Raw genomic sequence first — 21,140 nt, forward strand, 5'->3', positions numbered from 1 at the left:
TAGAAGGTGCCTGGGAGGGCTTCACAGTGGGATCCAGCTTTTGCTTTGAAGGTCACTTACTCCTCCATTTAGTGTGCTTCTACTGGCATGGATTTGGCTACTTCAGCCAAAAAAAAAAAAAAACAAAAAAACAAAAAAAACACTAATGTTCCCCTTTTTTTTTACCCTTAAGATCTGTTTATTTATTTGAAAGGCGGAATGGCAGAGAGAGATATTCAGTCCCTGGTTCACTTCCCCATGTCATCAGGGGCTCAGCCAGGCTGTGAAGCCAGTAACCTGGAACTCAGTCTGGGTCTCCCAGTGTAGGCTGGTAGGGGCTCAAGTACTTGGGCCATCTTCTGCTGCTCTCCCAGGCACATTAACAGGAAACTGGATGGGAAGTGGAACAGCCAGTGTTCATATGGACGGCAGGTATTCATAGGTGGTTGCTTACCTGCTGTGCCATAACACTGGCCCCAAAACTGTTGTTCCTTACTCAGAGAAATATCTTGTAGACATTTACTTAATCTGTTAGATCAGATGAGTGCACTTTTTTGTTTGCTCTCCTTTAAATTGATGGATAAAAACAAAATATGGTTTGCATTAGGGAGCTTAGGGGTTCTTGTAGTTCTAATGCTTGGTTGTGACACCGTGGTATAATAAGGAGAAAAGACTATAGCAGGCCAGCCTGCCTGAACAGTACCCTCTGATCATGGTGAGAGCCTTCTCCTCGCAGTGCAGTCTAGAAGCTCATGTGGGAATTACAGATCCATTTGGACCCCTGGTTAACCTTGTGGAAGTAGCTGCTCTCTCACATCCAGAAGAGTCTGTCAGTTTGGGATTGAATTGAGACTGTTTATAATGATCAAAGGGATCACTAACGTAAGATGTTTATGTGAAAAAAAAAATGCCCTTCTCTGTATAAAAGCGGAAAAAGGAAATATAGATGGCAATTCATAAGGAGGACCATTCTTAAATGTGTTTCCCATATGTGCCCGGTGCTTTTGAGTCTTCTCAATCTCAAGTACCATTTGTATGATGTCACATTTAGACTCTGCTTAGATTTCATAGACGTGAGTAATAAATGTTTCCTTCTGCTTACATCATAAAATAAATCCAATTAGAAATTTCTCTATTTTTAAATGGCTCAGTGCTGCAAATGGGCAGGTTTTTCTTTAATATCTCCTTATGCTCGAAGTTCTTTTTAAAAAACTATTCTGGTTTATATGTTTGTAGTAAAAATGTGAGATGTGAGGTCCGCAGTCTAAGGAGGCCCAAGTGTGGTGTGCGCAGCCCCGTGAGTTCTCTGCAGCTGCAGTTTCCCGGATCTGTTCTGTGTAGAGGGTGAAGTCTGCAGTCTGCATGCACAGAGCTGTTGTGAGGCTCCAACGAAATACTGCTATGAAGATGATGAGTGACTAAAACACGAGACAAACATAGAAGATGATTGTAACCATTAGTGTGGACTTGGGAATCCTCAGATAGTCCTCAGGTCTGTGGAAGTGTTGAGACTGGGAAGTGATTTTACTTGACTTTCATGGATCAGCCTACTTTGAAATTAACACTGTTATATTCTCTTTGCCTCATTAAGACCAAATTATCTTTAATTAGCTTCACATAAGTATTAGATATTATACCAAATGAAATTTTGTGTCTGCTGCTCAGATTGCTGGGTGGTTAAATCTTACTTACAGATGAGTTGTATGCATGTGTGTTTTCAAATTAGCAAATCTAAGATAAGTGTACAGTTCAAAATTACAGCATCATTCTAAGTGGAAGCTCATTGAAATGGGAGACAGAAGAAGGGCTGCCGTGGTGCAGCTGGGAGAGTGAGAAAAATCCCCTTTGTCCAGTGATGAGAGCAATGCTGAGGGACAGAGCCCTGGAGAGACTGAAAGTCCTCGCTGGGGTTGTTTTTATTTGTGTGTTAACCGTGAACAAAACTTTGGTGCGTTCTGTTCCTAGAGGGAGCCAATAGTTGTAGTATATGGATATAAGATATATAAGAAAGATCAGTACTTTTGTGTCTCTCTTGTCTCTCTCTCTCTTTCTCTTCATTTTAAACCTACAAAGCAAAAATTGTAAGTTAGTAATATGAGTTACCAAACACTCCTCACCCTTTTTCTCCTGCTAACATCTTATATTAATATATTTGTCAGAATTAAGCACACCATTTTCCTCTCTTTTTTAATGCAAACTCCTTTTATATCTCCCACCCCTCCCAGCCTGTAGTAATCAATGTTCTTGGTTCACCTTGAGGGTTTCTTTTTTTGTTTGTTTTAATGTTAACTCTTACATATAAGGGAGTACATAGGGTATTTATCTTTCTGTGGTTAATTTTAGTCAACAATAATGACCCCCAGTTGCATCCATTTTCTGCAAAGGACTGGGTTTCTTTCTTTTTTTGCCTGAGTAGTATTCCACTGTGTTTGTACCATGTTTTCTTTATCCATTCATGTGATGATGGACACCCTGGTTGATTCTATATTTTGACTGTTGTGAACAGTGCTGCTATAAACAGTGCTGGAACAGGTATCACTTTGATACAGTGAGTTCAAGTCCTTTGGGTGTAAACCCAGTAGTGGGATCACTGGATCATATGTACTTGTCTGTTTGTGGTTTTTAAGAAATCACCACACTGTTTTCCACAGTGGCTGCTCTAATTTATTCCCACCAACAGTGTGTAGGAGTTCCCCTTTCTCCACATCCTCACCAGCATTTGTTGTCATTTGGATAATAGCCATTCTTGCAGTGGTGAAGTCATACCTCCTTGTGGTTTTGATTTACATTTCCTTGATGGCTAGTGATAGCATTTTTTCAATTATTTATTTGAGAACTTTCATTTCAGGTCCTTTGCCCAGTTCTTAACTGGATTGATTTTTTTTTTGTTGTTAAATTTTTTAATTTGCTGATATATTCTTTTTAAAAATTTAATTCATTTATTTGAAAGACAGAGTTACAGAGAGAGGAAGAGAGAGGTCTTCTATCCACTGGTTCACTCCCCAGTTGTCCTCAATAGCCAAAGATGAGCTAATCCGAGGCCAGGAGCCAGGAGCTTCTTCCAGGTCTCCTACATGAGTACAGGGACCCAAGGACTTGGGCGGTCCTCCGCTGATTTCCCCGGGCACATTAGCAGGGAGCTGGATCAGAAGTGGAGCAGCTGGGACTTGAACCGTTGCCCATATGGAATGCTGGTGCTGCAGGCCAGGGCTTTAACCCACTGTACCACAACATCAACCCTGATATATTCTTGATAAAATCTTTTTGTCAGATAAGTAGTTTGCAAATATTTTTTCCCATTCTATGAGCTGTCTCTTCATTGTTTTCTTGCTTGATTCTTTAGCTGTGCAGAAACTTCTGAGTTTGATATTATCCCATTTGTCTAGTTTTGCTTTTGTTGCTTGTGCTTTTGGAGTCTTATCCAAGTAGTCATCACCTACACCAGCATCTTGAAATGTGTCCCCAGGGCTGGTGCTGTGATGTAGCAAGTAGAGCCATTGCATGCAGCACTGGCATCCCATTTGAGTACTGGTTCAAGTCCCAGCTGCTCCATTGCCAACCCAGCTCCCTGCTAATGTGCCTGGGAGAGCAACAGAAGTAGATCCAAGCCATTTGGGCCCCTGTACCCACATGGGAGATGGAAAGAAGCTCCTGGCTCCTGGCTTCAGACTCGCCTAGTTCTGGCTGCTGTAGCCATTTGGGGAGTGAACCAGCAGATGAAAGATCTCTCTCTCTCTTTCTGTCTGTAACTCTGTCTTAAAAAAAAAAAAAGAAGAAGAAGAAGAAGAAGAAGAAGAAGAAGAAGAAGAAGAAGGGGGCTGGCACTATGGTGCGCTAGGTTAACCCTCCACCTAAGGCACCAGCATCCCATTTGGGCGCCAATTCTAGTCCTGGTTACTCCTCTTCCAGTCCAGCTCTCTGCTATGGCCTGAGAAAGCAGTGGAGGATGGCCCAGGTGCTTGGGCCCCTGCAGCTGCATGGGAGACCAGGAAGAGGCTCCTGGCTCCTGGCTTTGGATAGGCGCAGCTCCGTCCTTTGCAGCCATTTGGGGAGTGAACCAATGGGAGGAAGACCTTTCTCTCTGTCTCTCTTTCACTGTCTGTAACTCTACCTCTCAAATAAATAAATAAAATCTTTAAAAAAAAAAAAGAAGAAGAAAGAAATGTTTCCCCTATACTTTCTTATAACAGTTTCATAGTTTCCAGTCTTACATTTAGATCTTTAATCCACTTTGAGTTGATTTTTGTTTATGGTGAGAGATAGGGATCTAATTTCATTCTTATCCATATGTATGAAGATTTCTAGTTTCTTAAGGTCACTGTGAGGAAATGCCCCTGGCATGGACAGTTATTCATCCAATTTTACACTGAATGGATACAGATCGCTTCAGTAGAATGGAAAGGAGACCTTTGATTGGAAGGAAACCTAAAGATAGGTTCCAAATAGGAATAAATAGGGAAGGGAGCAGGATGTGAGTCCCATTCTCTAACAAGCAGAATTGACTATCCAAAGGGGAAAAACAGGAAACAGAAATCTTGCTTCTCACCTGTTAGTTCTCTACGGTTGTGCTTGTCATGGTCAACACAGTGACTCCACATCACACAATCTAATGGCTTTAGCCAGTGCCTTAAAAAAAAGTTTATTGGTGTGTTTGAAAGGCTGAGCTAAATAGAAAGATAGAGAGAGAGGGATCTCCCATCCATTGGTTCATTCTCCAGTTGGCTGCAACGGGTAGGGTTCAGCAAGGCTGAAACCAGGAGCCAGGAACTTCTGGATCTCCCTTGCTGGTGGCAGGAACCCATGCACTTGGGCCATCATCTGCTGATTTCCCAGGCTCATCAGCAGGGAGCTGAATCTGAAGTGGAGCAGCTGGGACTCGAACGGCACCCATAACAGTATACCAGTGTCATAGATACCACAATGTTGGTCCCTGGCCAACACCTTTTAGCTCAACCCCAGATACTCTTCTCTGTCATGTTTGGCCTTGTTGAGCATGTTTTTTTTTCCTGAGATATTTTTCTCTTTGGTTCCTGTGATTCTGTATTCTCTGTGTGTTCTCCCTACTGCCTTTTTTTTTGTAAACACATTGGAGAATTTTTTTTTTTTTTAAGATTTATTTATTTATTTGAAAGAGTTACAGAGAGAGCGGAGAAGCAGAGAGAGAGGTCTTCCATCTGCTGGTTCATTCCCCAAATGGCCGCAATGGCTGGAGCTGCGCCAATCCAAAGCCAGGAGCCGGGAGCTTCTTCCGGGTCTTCCATGTGGGTACAGGGGCTCAAAGACTTGGGCCATCTTCTACTGCTATCCCAGACCATAGCAAAGAGCTGGATCGGAAGAGGAGCAGCCAGTACTAGAACCAGCGCCCACGTGGGATGCCGGCACTTCAGGCCAGGGCATTAACCCACTGTGCCACAGTACCAGCCCTTCTTCCTACTGCTTTCTACATCTTTTGTTAGCTCCTTGTACTGTTTACATAGCTTAAATGTTTCTGCAGACTTCTGTCTTTGACACTTTATTCTCCTAAACTCCTGATGCTTTTAGATATAAATGCCTGCAGTACTTCTCTACATATCCATCCCATTGGTTTCTCAAATTTTATTTCCAGAATAGCTTATCAACGTTGTATTGCTTCCCCCACCCAAAAACAGTAACCATACAATAACAGAGATCTGAGGAAGCAAGCAATACCCTGCTTCTAGTACACCACTGGCCACTCAGTTTTGAACTGGAAATTTGGAGCTACCCTCTGTTCTATTATCTCACACCAAGATTCAACAAAAATGTGTATTTTCCACCCTAAATATATTCATACACCTCCACCAATCCCACTCAGATCTGTTATTACAATAACCTAAATCTAATCTTGACCCTCTTTTCTTTCATCTGTTTTTTTATACTGCAACCTAAGTTAGCTTTTAAAATTACAAATGTGATTACAGCATTTTTCACTGGATGTAGGAAAAACTCTAAATGATTCTTCTTAAAAGGATTATTTATTTGAATGGCAGAAAGAGAGAGAGAGAGATCTTGCAGTAGTTTATTCTCCAAGTGGTCACACATTCAGATCTGGACCAGAGCAAAGCTGGGATCCAGGAATTTCATCAAAATCTCCCACATTGGTGGCAAAGACTCAAGTATCTGGACCATCGTCTATTGCCTTCTCAGGTGCATTAACAGGAAGCTAGTTTGGAAGCAGAGTAGCTGAGACTCAAATCAGCACTCTGATGGGGCATGCCAGTGTTGCAAGCAGTAGCTTAAACCTGCTGTGCTGCAATGCCAGCCCTTAAATTCTTTAATATAACACAAAGTGCATGTCTGCATTGGAGCTCTGTCAACCCTACCCTACACTCCTAATACCCTTTGTTGTCTGCACATCAGTTTTATTTAACAACTCCTCCCTCCTGGGAATTTCTGTGTTCTTTTCTCCCTCTGCCCGTGCCGGCTTCTCCCAACTTGTCCCTCCTTTGGTCCTATCTAATCTGCTAGTCTTTTAGTTCTCTTTAGGGAGGTCTTCCTCTAACCTACCATGTCTCTCTCAAGGGAGCCACCCTATCATCATGCATTAACTTTAATTCTTTAGATCTGTATTTCCTTCTAGACTCCATGATCTGAATGTGTGGGATCATGGCTATCCTTTTTCTTCCAGTATCTCCAGTGCTCATTAAATATTAGAAGAGAGGACAGATAAACTGATGGATGGTCAGGATAACTAGTCAGAGGGGCCCAGTATCTACATCTTTATTAGTTTTCCTTTGCTGCTGTGACACATGATCACAAATTTGTGGCTTAAAACAACACATTTATTATTTTATAGCTGTCAGTTGAAGTCCAACCTGGGTAAAATAGTATCAGCAGCACTGGGCCTCTTGAATTTGGAGGCTCCGGGAGAGGATCCGTACTCGTTTGCTACATTGATAGAATGTAGTTCCTAATATTTGTGGGACTGTCAAGTGAAGGTGGCTCCCAGCTTTACAAACCACCCACTCTCCTCGGCTTATAGCCCCCTCCTCCATCTTCATAGGTTATAACCACAGGTGGGGTCTTACTCTCGTGCTTTGAACCTCTCTTCCTCCTTCTGTTATTTAGTAAAAAATGTCATCTGCATTTAAGGACCCATGCGATTAGACTGGTCCTAGTCAATAATAATCCAAGATAATGTCTTTGTCTCAAGGTCTTGTACCCTGAGTTCCATCTGCAAAGCTGCTTTTCCCACATTAGGTAATGTGTTTACAGTTTATAGGAATTAGAGCATAGACACCTTCGTAGGTCGTTATTCTGTCTGGTATAAAGCCCATATTTTGTTCTTCTACAGTAGTTCTTCCAAAAATCATTTCCACTGGTTTGTGGAAAAGTTTGTGGTCCCAGACTTTTTAATTTTAAGCAGTATTCCTTTGATTTTGTTAGATAAAACTGTTGTAATCTGCAAATGCTTAATTTGTGTTTGTGCAAGAATAAATGAGTGAATGAATACATATTATGACTCTAATCTGATAAATTGCAAACCACAAGTAAAACAAGTTCCAGAAAGACAAACAACCATGAATTGTGTAATCAGAAAGAACAGGAATTTTGGAAAAAATTATTGAGTTTTTAGAATGGCTAAATGGAAGTTAAGGAATTGTGTTATCATATACCCATATTTTCCTGTGTGTTACTACTATGGATTGTGTAACATCATATCAAGACTCAGTTACAGTCTTTTGTGTTATTTTAAAATTTATCAGGAGAAAATAAAATAGGAGTGTTTCTTTGCTCCTCAGTATCTGTTACAAAATCATGGAAATTTAGGGCTGAAAGGTATGTATGGCCAATTTGCTTGAGCTACATAAAGGTAAGATTGCCGCTTTAAGGAAAGGTAGGCCGAAGATTTTGGAATTTGATAGGGTAGCTTGAATTGTAGCCATTAAGATATAATATTGCTTAAATTGAGAGATGCTTTGGAAACCAATTTCTTGCTCCTGATTGAAAATGGCAGAAATCCATTAATTTTCAAAACATATAATTATTAAGAACTCCATCTTACATGGAGTATCTGTGAGAATGAATACTAGGCTATCCTATGATGTGAATCACCTTAGTTACTGAATATTAAGCTACAAAGTACAAAAGCTGATTTTAATGTGGAGAAAAATTCAATGCATGAAATTGAGGTCATATGTGCCAGTGATGTATGACTTACAGGAAGTAATAAAAAAAAAGTAGGGGAAAAAGAAATAAATGGTGTACTTTTAAGCTGATGGGACCCATTTTAAGGGTGGAATTTAAATTGCCGTTCTTTAAAAGTTGAGTTTTTGCCCTCAGTTTTGGAGGAGGCAACTCCCATCAAAGTCGGCCCCTCCCTTCCCCCTGTAGAGTACTGCTGCTTAAAATCCCCAGGCAAGCTGTCAGTTTGCTGTTGTTGAGGAGAAAGAGGTGATTGATACCAGTTTTATATATTAAACTTTTCCCTCACATTCATCTGATTGAGAGAAGCCCTTGTAAAAGAATGGGGTCAGAGGTTAAATGCATCTGCCTGGGTGTTTCTCCTGCCTTAGATCATAATCCTGCAACAGCATTTTATTTTCTCAACATCTTAGATACAGATGTTTAGGTTTTTTTTTTTTTTTTAACTCAGGAATAGTTTGCTTTTATTAACAGTATTGATGATTGATTTTGAATGTTTTTACTTCAAAAAGCCAAATCTCCTGGTGGGTGGAATTTTATGAAGCACCTGTTAAGCTTTAGCAAGAAGGACCTTTTTGGCAGCAACCCAAAATACATATTTAAACAATGAGCCTGCCAAAGTCAGGAAATTATAAAACAGTTTTGAAATTGCAGAATCTGCTTTTTTTATTACCCCTCAGGTTTCTTTTGCAGCTCGGTTATATGTTCTTTCCAATGGGATTTACTAATGTTCTTACTATTTAAAGATGAGATTTAGAGAAAATCAAGTTTGAAACTCTTCTTGGTGTTATGTGATAAAAGAACGTTAGATTTTAAATTGAGCCACCCTTCAGTCTGGGCGCCTGCTGCCCCTACCTTGTGAAGGAGCCTCTCACTCAGGGGAGCCTGGCAGGCTCCTTTGCATGGCGTTGCTGCTCAGGCTGTCCAGCTTTCCTTTGTAAAAGGAATAGTTTGGTTTGGGGAATACTGCTAGATGAAAAGTGCCCAAGAAGCAGAAATAAGCTCAATGTGAAGGAAAAGGGGAAACCTGATGAGGGTGCTTTAAAAAAAAAGATTTATTTATTTATTTGAGAGGTAGAGTTACAGAGAGGGAGACAGACAGAAAAATCTTCCATCTGCTGGTTCATTCCCCAAATGGCTACGGCAACTAGAGTTTGACTGATCAGGAGCTAGGAGCTTCTTCTTCCGGGTCTCCCACATGGGTGCAGGGGCCCACGGACCTGGGCCATCTTCTGCTGCTTTCCCAAGCCATAATAGAGAGCTGGATTGGAAGTAGAGCGGCTGGGACTTGAACCAGTGCCCAAATGGGATGCCAGCACTGCAGGTGGTGTCTTTACCCACTATGCACAGTGCCGGCACCAAGGGTGCTTCTTGTCATATTCCACTTGACCTGGGCCTATCAGCTTCTTTTAAATTCACTGTTGCTTCTCCTATTTTCAGAATTTAAATTCAAGGAGCCACGGGCAGGATGTCAGTGGAATCCTCTTTCTGTATCCCAGTAATGGGATATTCTTTGTATTCTTTTGAGATTGGGGGCTAGGGAGTGATGTCATTTGTAGTTGTATTATATTAAGTAGCCTCAATTTTCTCTTTAGCCATCTGTTGTGTTAAGTTTTACGATTTCATTATACACAGAGTGCAGGAGATGTTTGAACTGTGTAGCACCCCACTCCCTATTCACCGTTCAGCAAACCAGGAATCTCCTGAGTGCATGGTGATTGTTGAAAATAGCGGGTACAGGCCGGCGCCGCGGCTCACTAGGCTAATCCTCCGCCTAGCGGCGCCGGCACACCGGGTTCTAGTCCCGGTTGGGGCGCCGGATTCTGTCCCGGTTGCCCCTCTTCCAGGCCAGCTCTCTGCTGTGGCCCGGGAGTGCAGTGGAGGATGGCCCAGGTGCTTGGGCCCTGCACCCCATGGGAGACCAGGAAAAGCACCTGGCTCCTGGCTCCTGCCTTCGGATCAGCGCGGTGTGCCGGCCGCAGCGCACCGGCCGTGGCGGCCATTGGAGGGTGAACCAACGGCAAAAGGAAGACCTTTCTCTCTGTCTCTCTCTCACTGTCCACTCTACCTGTCAAAAAAAAGAAAAAAAAAAAAAAAGAAAATAGCGGGTACAGAATTTTTTTTTTTTGGGGGGGGGGGGAGGCAGAGTTACAGACACAGAGAGGGAAGAGACAGAGAGAAAGGTCTTCCAACCAATGGTTCACTTCCCAGATGGCCACAACGGCTAGAACTGAGCCCATCTGAAGCCAGGTGACCAAGCATTTGGCCATCTTCCACTGCTTTCCCAAGTCATAAACGGAGAGCTGGATCAGAAGAGGTGCAGCAGGGACATGAACCAGTACCCATATAGGATAATAGCACCACAAGCTGAGGTTTAGCTGTTGCACGCTCTGCCCCAATACAGGAAACTTAGCAGAAGGCCCAGGAGTGAGACCCCCGGCTGGGCATATATGATCTTCAAGTTTGCAAAGACTTGTGATTGGAACCGGTATAAATTTCCTATAGAAGGAAAAAAAGTCAGTAAGGGAAATTTGCAATTCTGTTCTTTGATTTTTTGTATTTTCAAGTCCCTTAGGTTCTTTAGCTGACATCATCACCTATCTATTAAATATTATGGAATGGGAATTTTAAAAAATTTAAAGCCCAATTCCTATAAGTTAATTCGTACTTTATTCTTGTAGGACACCCATCCTGTTTGAAATTTTGTCCTGAATTGACGACAAATGTAAAGGCCTTACGGTGGCAGTGCATTGAATGCAAGACATGCAGTGCATGTAGAATCCAAGGCAAAAATGCAGTAAGTATGGCTCTCGATATTCCATTTCCCAGTAAATTATTAATGTTCAATGTTAACTTTTTCCTTTTTATAGGATGTTGCTATTTTGTTTGTTTTTAAAAACATATAATGTCAAATCACAGGCTGAATCTTGTTCTTTTGTTAAACAGGGAAACTTAAAAAATTCATGGAAAAGTAGAATTGAAAGATAAGTACATTTTGGTGTAAAAATATGGAAATTCATGCGTAATTCCTCATAATACACATTTTCCATGAGTTTTTTTGAATGCCCCTCATGTTTTATTGTTGTTAATTTAGTAGTGTAAGAATTTTTGGTCTTTTACATAGGTTTCAATGTCAGTTAGTCTCTTATATGTTGTATTACAGGATAATATGCTTTTTTGTGACTCCTGTGATAGAGGATTCCATATGGAGTGCTGTGACCCACCACTTTCCAGAATGCCAAAAGGTGAACTTTTAAACCATATGAAAAGTATGTTTTGTTACATACTCGTTAACCTTGTCTTGATGTCTGGAAGTATGCAGGTTCCTTAAAAATTTCTCTTGCCTTCCCTATAATTTGCATATTGGAAATAGGTTGTGAACAGAAACATATAAAAGTATTTATTTGGGGGATTTTATATATGTATATTATATGGAAACTCTAATTCAGATGCAAGAGTGAGAAAGATTGTCCTTTCCCCACACCAATCCCCATTAGGATTACATTTGGAAAATGCATGTGAACAGTTTAGAGCACTCCCCATATTACCCAGTATATGGTTGAGAGGTATGAAAATTGATATTTTCAATAATGTTGGTAATGATGGCTCCAAAGTCCTATGACGTGAAGCAATCACCATTTTCAAAACGGGGGTGGGGGGGACCATGAGGTCACATTTTGCACATGAACTGTTTCATAGGTGATTGTATCTGATGGACTATGGGTTTTCTTTGTTCATTGTGGGAAGTACGCCTAGCTCTCAGCCTCCCTCCCTCCTTCCCCATTTTGCAACATATTAAACGCTTTAAAATAACCTTGCACTTTTATTGTAAAATTCATATATTCATATGGTGGAAGATTTATAAAATACAGATAGGGAGAAAAGGAATTTAAAAAATATAACTAGAAATTCATTCCTTGTCGCCATTACACCCTTTAAAAACAAACGGAACATTATGTTCATGCTTTTGTAGACCTATTTTCCACCCTCTTAATAATAGATTGTAAACATTCCTACATCATTAAATGTTTTCTTGAGCACTTTCTATTGAGTGTGTAAAAATCCATAGTATAAAGCAAGGGTCACAAACTTGGATAAACTAGGGGGCACAGATGGGCTTTGTTGAGACCATATTTTTAAAATTTTGATTTTGAGTTCTCTAGGCCTCATTTTAACATACATGCTCCAGTTTACCACTGAATCACCACTGCCTGCAGTCTCATGGTCACACATTTTATACAATCTAGGTGCTTTCTGAAGTTACTTGGTTTTGCAAACTTATGTATTAACAAACCATAATTTCTTTAACCTGTGCTCTATGGTGGACATTGAAAATGTTTCCAGTTTTTTGCATCCACAATTATTTCCTTAAGATAAACTCCTAGAGCAGGAATTTCTGGATCAAAGACTATACACATGAAAGGCTTTACCAGTTTTCAGACAGACCACCAGTATCTGACAATATCTGTATCCCTGAATATTGGCCAACACTGACCATGGAGTATTATATTTGACTGAGTCTGTGACACAGTTGTAATACGTTTTAACATCTTTAAAAATCAGAGACATGTTGTAAAATATTGTGTCTTACATATTGTGAAATAGTGTTATTTTAAAAATTTTTATCTATTTGATAACAATACCTGCTAAATTTTTAATAAAGATTTGTTTATTTATTTGAAAGGCAGAGTTACAGAGGGAGGGAGAGAGAGAGAGAGAGAGAGAGAGAGAGAGAGAAAGGATCTTCCATCCACTGGTTTACTCTCCAAATGGCTGCAAGGGCCAGAGCTGTGCCGATCCGAAGCCAGGAGCCAGGAGCTTCTTCCAGGTCTCCCATGTGGTTGCAGGGGCCCAAGGAGTTGGGCTGTCCTCTGCTGCTTTCCCAGGCCATACATAGTAGAGAGCTGGTTTGGAAGCAGAGCAACCAAGACTAAACCGGTACCCATATGGGATGCCGGCACTGCAGGCAGTGGTTTTTCTCATTGCACCACGGCACTGGGCCCTCCTGAATTTTTTAATTAGTAAGATTGAACATGTTTTGTGTTTGATTTAGTTGCTTGTATATCATCTTTTGTGAAGTATATGTTTTTATCCATTAATCATTTTTCTATTGGAGTTTTAACTTTTTACTCCAGATTTGAAGAGCTCTTTAATTTTTTATGTAGTCAAATTCATGAATCTTTTTATTTATGACTTGTTTTAAATGTCAGTCATGCTTACATTATATTAATGGCCACTCTCTTTTTCCTAGTACTCGTAACATTTTATTTTCTTTTATTATAATTTTTTGTGTGTGAATGATAGGAAGTAATCCTTTTCTGTCCAGATAGAGAACTGTTTGTTCTGTCACCTCTTGTGGACTCACTTCATCCTTTCCCCACTGACTTCAAATATGACCATTTGGATATGCTAAACTTTTCCATAGGCTTCAGTTGTTCTGGTCTTAGAGTTTTTACTGATTGATCTATTCCACTATGCCAGATATATAGTTTTAATTATTGTAGCTACACAGAACATAAAATTTTTTGAAGTTTTAAAGCGATATTTGTTTTTGGTATTAAAAATTTCCAGAAAGAGCTAATAAGGCAAATATATTCTTTTCTAGTAGTTCCTAAAATGGATTGGCTTGAAAATGTCTGCCTCAAAGTGAAAGATATATGGTATCTGACACGAGCACACTGTCACGTGTAGAGTTTATATGGTGGTGGGAGGCTTAGTGACATGTTTGGAACAGCTTTATGGAAGGATTCCGAGATAGGGGCAACCTCTGCTCTCACCACCTTGACCCCCGGGAAACTGACCTTTAGTAATAGCTTCCTGAGCAGAATGACAGATGGGAATGACCCACTTTCTGGAGTAACGTTCTGTATACAGGCATCCTTTGGCAGCTTATTATAGCTGCAGTTTATATTTAATATCTTCTCCTAAAATGAAACATTAAAATATTTTTTCTCATATATATATTAATTCAGGGATGTGGATTTGCCAAGTCTGCAGACCAAAGAAAAAGGGAAGAAAACTACTTCATGAGAAAGCTGCACAAATAAAACGACGATATGCAAAACCCATTGGACGACCGAAAAATAAATTAAAGCAACGATTGTTGTAGGTTGAGATCTTATCAAAAGAAATCTTTTATGTTGTGCTTTAAAATATAGGTGATTGTAACCCCCTTAGTTCCATTAGACTTTTCTGGCATCATTTTTTCCAACTCAAGGAATGAAGAATATTTCTTCTTTTGCATAAGCTATAGAAATAAATTTTTGAAAATAACATTTGTAATTATAATTGGCATTTTGGGGTCTTCTGTTGGCAGTAACTGTGATACTAAGTGACATTTTTCAAGCAGCAGGATAGAAGCAGAATATAGGAATTGGAAACATTCTGCCTACTTTTTAACTGGCTGAGCATTGGAAGAGCTTAATTATATAAATATTTTCATAGGAATTTTAAAACAAGAGCAGGATTTGTCCATGTCTGTAATGAATCTCTTTTGGCCCTCTAGATAACATTGTAGAAAAATACCTCTCTCTGCTGATGTTAATTTAGTATTACCAGTTTTTAGGATTCTTTTATTAAATAGAAGCACTTGAGAAAACTGCAAATGACTGTTTGATCCCAAAGGGTTAGACAGGACCTTTTGTCAAGTGCACACATGTGCTAACGTACATATAAAACATATATTTACAGTGACCTTTAGCTCTGCTGTGATAACCCTCTTCTCCCTGTCCTGTTACCGTCTGATTGCTGTTAAAGCTCAATAAAACGTTTAACAGGAATCAGTAGAGAAGTAGAGAAATGTAGGAAGTTAGAGAAATGATAAGAAATGAAACGAATGTATTTTTAACCTGTGTGGAGGATATATTTGGCTATCAGCATTCAGTAAGGTGTTTACAAATGAAATTGGTAGTTTCTATCAATAGATTGTTACCTTCTTTTTCAGCTTAGTGAAAGGGCCATTGTGACTTAGAAATGAATAGGTGTTCTGCACACACCTTGAACAAACACCAAGGATCATACTCAACTTGCTGACTGTTTTGCCCTAATTTTTGTCTGAAGCATTTCACTGTCTTACTTGTTCCCAGAAAAACAGTACCTTCCAGAGCCTTTATCTCACAAAGGAGAGATAGAAATCACGGAATCTAGAGTTTTCAATGAAGCTTGATGAAAACTCTTTAATCAGTAGATATTTTCTAAATGGATTTTATGGGTTAGTTTCTAGAGGCAAACACGAAACATTTATTAATAAAATCTTCCATATTAGTATCATTTGAAGTAGAAATTCTGTGTTTTTACATTTATCCTGTGTATGAATTGTTCTTAAAATGGGACTGTATCCCCAGGGTGCAATTTAAAAACCAAATTAGGATATAAACTTTTTAAACAAAGGACACAGTTGAAAATTGCATCTGGCATCAGTCCTAACTTTTTGTTTGTCCAGAGCTGTCCTTTGAGCTTAGGAATTTTTAAGACCGTCTAGGGAGTTTTCCTTTTTCACCTGCTTTATATGCATAGTATCCTTTCTGGGCAAGTGGATTCCAGAGTCCATCCAAATGCAGGCTTCGGTCTGATGTCAAACAGTTTAGCCCAGATGAATCGTTTGTTGGTAACTCTTCTTGTGTTGTCTGGTGACACCAGAGATTTCCAACATTGACCTGATTGGGCTGAACTAGTGGCTCCAGGCAAGATTCCTGGCAGCTGAGCCATCTCAATGGAGCCTAATAGCTTTCCTCAGTCTGCACCAACCTCCCCTTCGCCTGACCACTGAAGTTTGTTGACTTAATCTCTATGTCCAAGATGACCATAAAAATGCGTCCTGTTTATAATTAATGAAGATATTTTTATAATTCAGTGTCATACCATTTTCAGGCTTCCATTTCTTCATTATTAGCCATCAACTAAATTGATAAGCTTAAAAGTGCATTTTTAGCCCTAGCATTGACATGATTCGCATTGAAATGTTTCTGTTGCATAAAATTGTTCTGTAAACTGGGTAGCTTCGCAAGCTGTGGCCTGGGGTGAAGGCAGTCAGCTGCTGTTCACATCGGCAGCTGTGTGAGTGGAGCTGCCTCCTGTGCCTGTTGCACAGTGGTATGGGCTGAACCCGAGTGTACAGATTCTGATGCCAAGTGTCTGATAATGACCATGGTAAATGTGCTGCTTCTTCACCAGACCTTCCATGTCATGTCTGACCCGCTGTAGCTTTTCTTTAATCATTTCTTCAGTTTTTTGCTATTGTTGTCCTTTTTCCAGCAATATTTTATGCTGTAACTAGTTGTCTTCTCTCCTAAGAGAGTATTATTTGCTCTCCTACCATCTTAAATGTAAACTGTTGAGTGGAAGAGGGTATCTTTTTGCCTTTTTTTAAAAGACAAATTTATAGGCATAATCAAATTCTACTTATAAAAAATTTTCAGGTTGATTGCTTTTAAATAGGGATTAGCTAAGCTTATTCTTTTGCTTCTGGATAACACATATAACATTTCTTCTAATACTTCAAAAGTGATATTTTAATAAATCATAATTATTTGTGACAATGCAAGGATAGCTTATTTTTATTTAATTTTATAATGCAAGCATTGGGTCTTATTTTAATCTCTTCAAAATTTTTCTTATTTCTGTTGTCCGTGGGTGCACATGGATTCTTTCTGTACCCGTGGGATGGTCCATGGGGGAATCATGACAGGCGAATGCAGTTGCTGCTACCTTTTTCAACAGAGAATTTTCTAGGTGGTGGCACACATACAAAATCAGTTTTCTAGGGTTGCAATTCCATTTCTTAAGTTGAAGCAACATTGAATGCATCTAGTTGCTATAAATTTGTTTTTCAGTACCTTCATAATTCTATTATTAATTGCTGATACTATTCTCTAAATTTTTGCCTAGGTCTGTAACCAGTGATGAAGGATCCATGAATGCATTCACAGGAAGGGGGTCACCTGGTAGGGGTCAAAAGACTAAAGTCTGTACCACACCTTCATCTGGTCATGCTGCATCTGGGAAGGACTCACGCAGCAGATTGGCTGTTACAGACCCCACTCGGCCTGGTGCCACCACCAAAATCACCACCACCTCCACCTCCATTTCTGCCTCTACACTTAAAGTTAACAAGAAAACCAAAGGGCTCATTGATGGCCTTACTAAGTTTTTTACACCATCACCTGATGGTCGCAGATCACGAGGTGAAATAATAGACTTTTCAAAGCACTATCGTCCAAGGAAAAAGGTCTCTCAGAAACAGTCATGCACTTCTCATGTGTTGGCTACAGGTACCACACAAAAGCTAAAACCTCCACCTTCTTCACTTCCACCCCCAACCCCCATCTCTGGTCAGAGCCCCAGTTCACAAAAGTCCAGCACTTCCACTTCTTCTACCTCTCCCCAGAGTTCTTCCAGCCAGTCCAGTGCGCCCTCCTTTAGCAGTCTTACTAATAACAGCCAGCTGAAGGCACTCTTTGATGGACTTTCCCATATCTATACCACTCAGGGACAGTCTCGAATAAAGGGACACCCAAGTTACGCACCACCCAAACGTATGCGTCGTAAAACTGAACTTTCTTCCACGTCAAAATCTAAAGCCCATTTCTTTGGAAAAAGAGCTATTAGAAGTAGGTTTATTTCTCACTCCTCCTCTAGCTGGGGGATGGCGAGAGGACGTATCTTTAAAGCGATTGCTCACTTCAAGCGAACAACCTTCCTTAAAAAGCACAGGCTGCTAGGCAGATTAAAATGTAAAGTGACCCCTCAGATGGGGACCCCCTCACCAGGGAAGGGGAGCTTGACAGACGGAAGGATTAACCCTGATCAGGATGATGGTAAGCAAAAGGTCAAAGCTCCAACCAAACCTGCGTCCCGTCCCTTTCTCCCCAACCTCCCCCAAAGACAAACAAATGAGTTCCTATTTGTCACATAGGTCTTAGCTATTTCTCTTGTTCTCACTTCACTGTCATACAGAAGTAGTGAACTTTGACCTTTTTCTAATGCTGACTAAATCTCCAAAATGTTGTTTCTCCAACTAATACCTTCCCCCTTTTATGATTTATTTCCATTCGTAGTGACTTAGGACCCCCAGATGCCTCCATAGCGTTGCTTATGGCTTTTTAGTCCCGCATGAGTAGCCGCTGTCATGCTTCTGCCTTGTTTTCCCCGCGCCGCCTCTTCAGCCACAGTGCTGATAGGTCCTGTGCCGTCAGCGCTTCCAGCAGGGGGCGTTTCAGCTCTGCTGTCCCTCTGCTCCATTGCTTTCTCACGACAGAGTCCATCCTGCTTCCGTATCCATCAAGCCTGATCTGTGGTTCTGTGGAATGTTTCTGGTTGTGAGTGTGTCTGTGTGTGTATCCACCTCAGGGAGGAAACACATTTCATTGAACAAATTGGCCATTACATTTGCCACCCTTTACAAAACAAAAATCAATAATATGTTGTTTGGACAAAAGTGGTAGATTTTATTTTCTCGAAACTGATAATGGGAAGTTTGTAACTAGACATTATTATAACTTCTAATCTCGGTTGAAAATATGATTTTGTTTTGTATTACTCTTTCCCTTGTATATTTACTAAACCTATAAAAAGAAGAAAGTGATCAATTCACATAATTTGGGTATAGCAGGGAAAGGGTACTGCTGGATCTGTGAGCGGTGCTTAGATGTAAAAGCTTATAAAGCCTCCTCACCCACCCCCCACCCCCCAAAAAATCCCTATTTGCCTGCTATGCTAATTGGGTACCATTTTGGTAATATATGATGGTTATCATGATTCAAAGACAGTGAATGCACTTTTTGCTGGTTTTAAATGACAGATACTGAAATAAAAATAAGCATCAAACAAGAAAGTACAGATGTAAATGTGATTGGAAACAAGGATGTCGTTACGGAAGAAGACTTGGATGTTTTTAAGCAGGCCCAGGAACTTTCTTGGGAGGTAAGGCCAGGATACCAAGTTGTAGTAACAGAATAATGTGTGGCTTCCAACTCTTAACATGAAAACTGTGTTGCTTTTATAGAAAGTTCCCCCTCAAAGACTTTAACTCTTACCATGCCCTGTTTTTGTTATCTGTATATTTGGAAGCAATGACTGTAGAATTGTCTCCACTCTTAAAGGTAGGAAAAGGAGAGCAGAGTAGGACTGGTTGATGCAGATGTTGAAAAGTACTTCTAGGTATGAAGGATGGATTCTGACTTGGGCCATCTTCTACTGCTTTCCCAGGCCACAGCAGAGAGCTGGATTGGAAGTGGAGCAGCTGGGTCTAGAACTGGCACCCACATGGGATACTGCTGACGCAGGTGGAGGAGTAACCTATTGCGCCACGGTGCTGGCCCTCAAGTGTTTACTTTTTTTAGTAGCCATTTGTGATTAGCGTTAAAAATGGAAGAGAAAAGAGGCCAGTGTTGTGGCGTAGCAGGTGAAGATACTAAATTTCCCTAAATTTGGGAAATAATTTTAAATGTTAACCAAAAGAACATCGCTTTTAAATTTACTGATGCTTCTTCCAACGCAGATGGCCAACCATATGAAAAATGTCTATTTTTAACTCATTGGCATTGATGAAAGCAATACTGTATTGTCTATTGTATTTTAGGATTGGTTGTTGTCACTTGCAGTTTCATTGTCCAGTAGATGCTTTAGATGATACCACTTACACTGTTAACTCTGATTAGTCTTGACACTAAAATGTTGAAAGGTGAAGCCATTGGACTTCTCAAAGAATAATGTGTTATGAAGTGTGAATTTTTGGGTCAGGAGAGTACATTCCCTTTCTTTGACCAGCATTGCCAGGTAGATTCCGCTCCTCGCCCACTTCCTGTTTTGTGGAAATGGTTTGTCTTTGGCTCTTAAGCTTTAATTTTAGTAGCAACCAGTTAGGCTGAATACTTGTGATAGTTTGTACTTTAGAAGCTGGGGAGCATTTCTGTGCCTCTGTCTGTCAGTATCGAATGGTTTGTAATGGTTGTCCTTTGGAAAAGATAAATGTCCAGTCATTAAATATGTGAAGTCCTCAGTGTTACCATTTTTTCAGCCTACTTCTGATACTTGTGTGCTGAACAAGAGGCCATTTCCCAAGAGATAGAGCTAAGTTTAAAGCCATTCATTCCAAGATGGTAAAAGTGACTTTTTCATGCCAGAAATATTTCTTGTATTTCTTTTGTATTACTAGACACTGAGGATACCACAGTGAATTTGGGTCTCTTCTGGTGGGAAGGAGTAAGGGGAGTAGAGGACAGGAATAGTGAACTGGAAATTTCATGAATGATTATTTAATTATGGTTGGGATAAATATTATTTAGTGGAGAAACAGGGAACTGTAATTGTGTAGTAGCTGCATCATCTATATTTTCAGTTTTAATGCATTGTAATAGATTAAATCTAGTTCAGTAGATATTTTTATATATCATACCTGTTTCCTATCTAATTCATAATATTTCATGGAGTGTTTGTTTATGAATCTCAACACAAGCATTATTTCACATGGGTCTAAAATTAGAAATCAAGATTACTCTTTTGGTTTTCATAGGATTTGATAGCCACTGGTGAAAGTACAAGAATGTAAATAAAGTATATCATCTTGTAAGAATTATATCCTGTTATTTTCTTTTGCCTTTTCCATGACAGAAAATAGAATGTGAAAGTGGAGTGGAAGACTGTGGCCGGTACCCTTCTGTGATAGAATTTGGCAAATATGAAATCCAAACCTGGTATTCCTCGCCTTACCCACAGGAATATGCAAGGTAATGGAATAAGCCAAGCAGATATATAACTTCAATGTCAATGTGCGAGAAAAGAAAATTTTCCACTCTAAAGCGGGAATCGGATGATTTTTGGAAGTTGATTTTGGTAGTCTTTTTCTGGGTTCTTCCCAAACAATACTTTGCCAACACTTTTTTGTAGAATTATTTGTGCTGTATAAATTTTGCCTCTTAGCTTCTAGATCATACTTTTAAAAAATATTTTTTGTATTATTTTTAATTTGTTTGGAAGATAAAGAGACAGAGACAGGTAGA

General features: G+C 39.9%; 1 protein-coding gene across 16 annotated transcripts in view; it reads left to right on the forward strand.

Moving 5' to 3' along the window:
- KAT6B (lysine acetyltransferase 6B) overlaps positions 1 to 21,140 on the forward strand; it is a 204,004-nt gene that overhangs the window by 127,066 nt on the left and 55,798 nt on the right. For 10 of the 16 annotated variants that reach the window (XM_051823152.2, XM_008269925.4, XM_070057865.1 and 7 more), the window contains 6 exons: positions 10,824 to 10,939; positions 11,306 to 11,387; positions 14,115 to 14,247; positions 17,029 to 17,957; positions 18,941 to 19,062; positions 20,752 to 20,867. In XM_051823152.2, coding sequence (XP_051679112.2) covers positions 10,824 to 10,939; positions 11,306 to 11,387; positions 14,115 to 14,247; positions 17,029 to 17,957; positions 18,941 to 19,062; positions 20,752 to 20,867 — 1,498 coding nt within the window. The remainder of the gene's footprint in view (positions 1 to 10,823; positions 10,940 to 11,305; positions 11,388 to 14,114; positions 14,248 to 17,028; positions 17,958 to 18,940; positions 19,063 to 20,751; positions 20,868 to 21,140) is intronic. The other 6 variants (XM_070057868.1, XM_070057867.1, XM_070057869.1 and 3 more) reach the window with 2 other exon arrangements.

This window comes from Oryctolagus cuniculus, chromosome 15 (genome assembly GCF_964237555.1).
Source record: "Oryctolagus cuniculus chromosome 15, mOryCun1.1, whole genome shotgun sequence".
Taxonomy (NCBI): Eukaryota; Metazoa; Chordata; class Mammalia; order Lagomorpha; family Leporidae; genus Oryctolagus; species Oryctolagus cuniculus.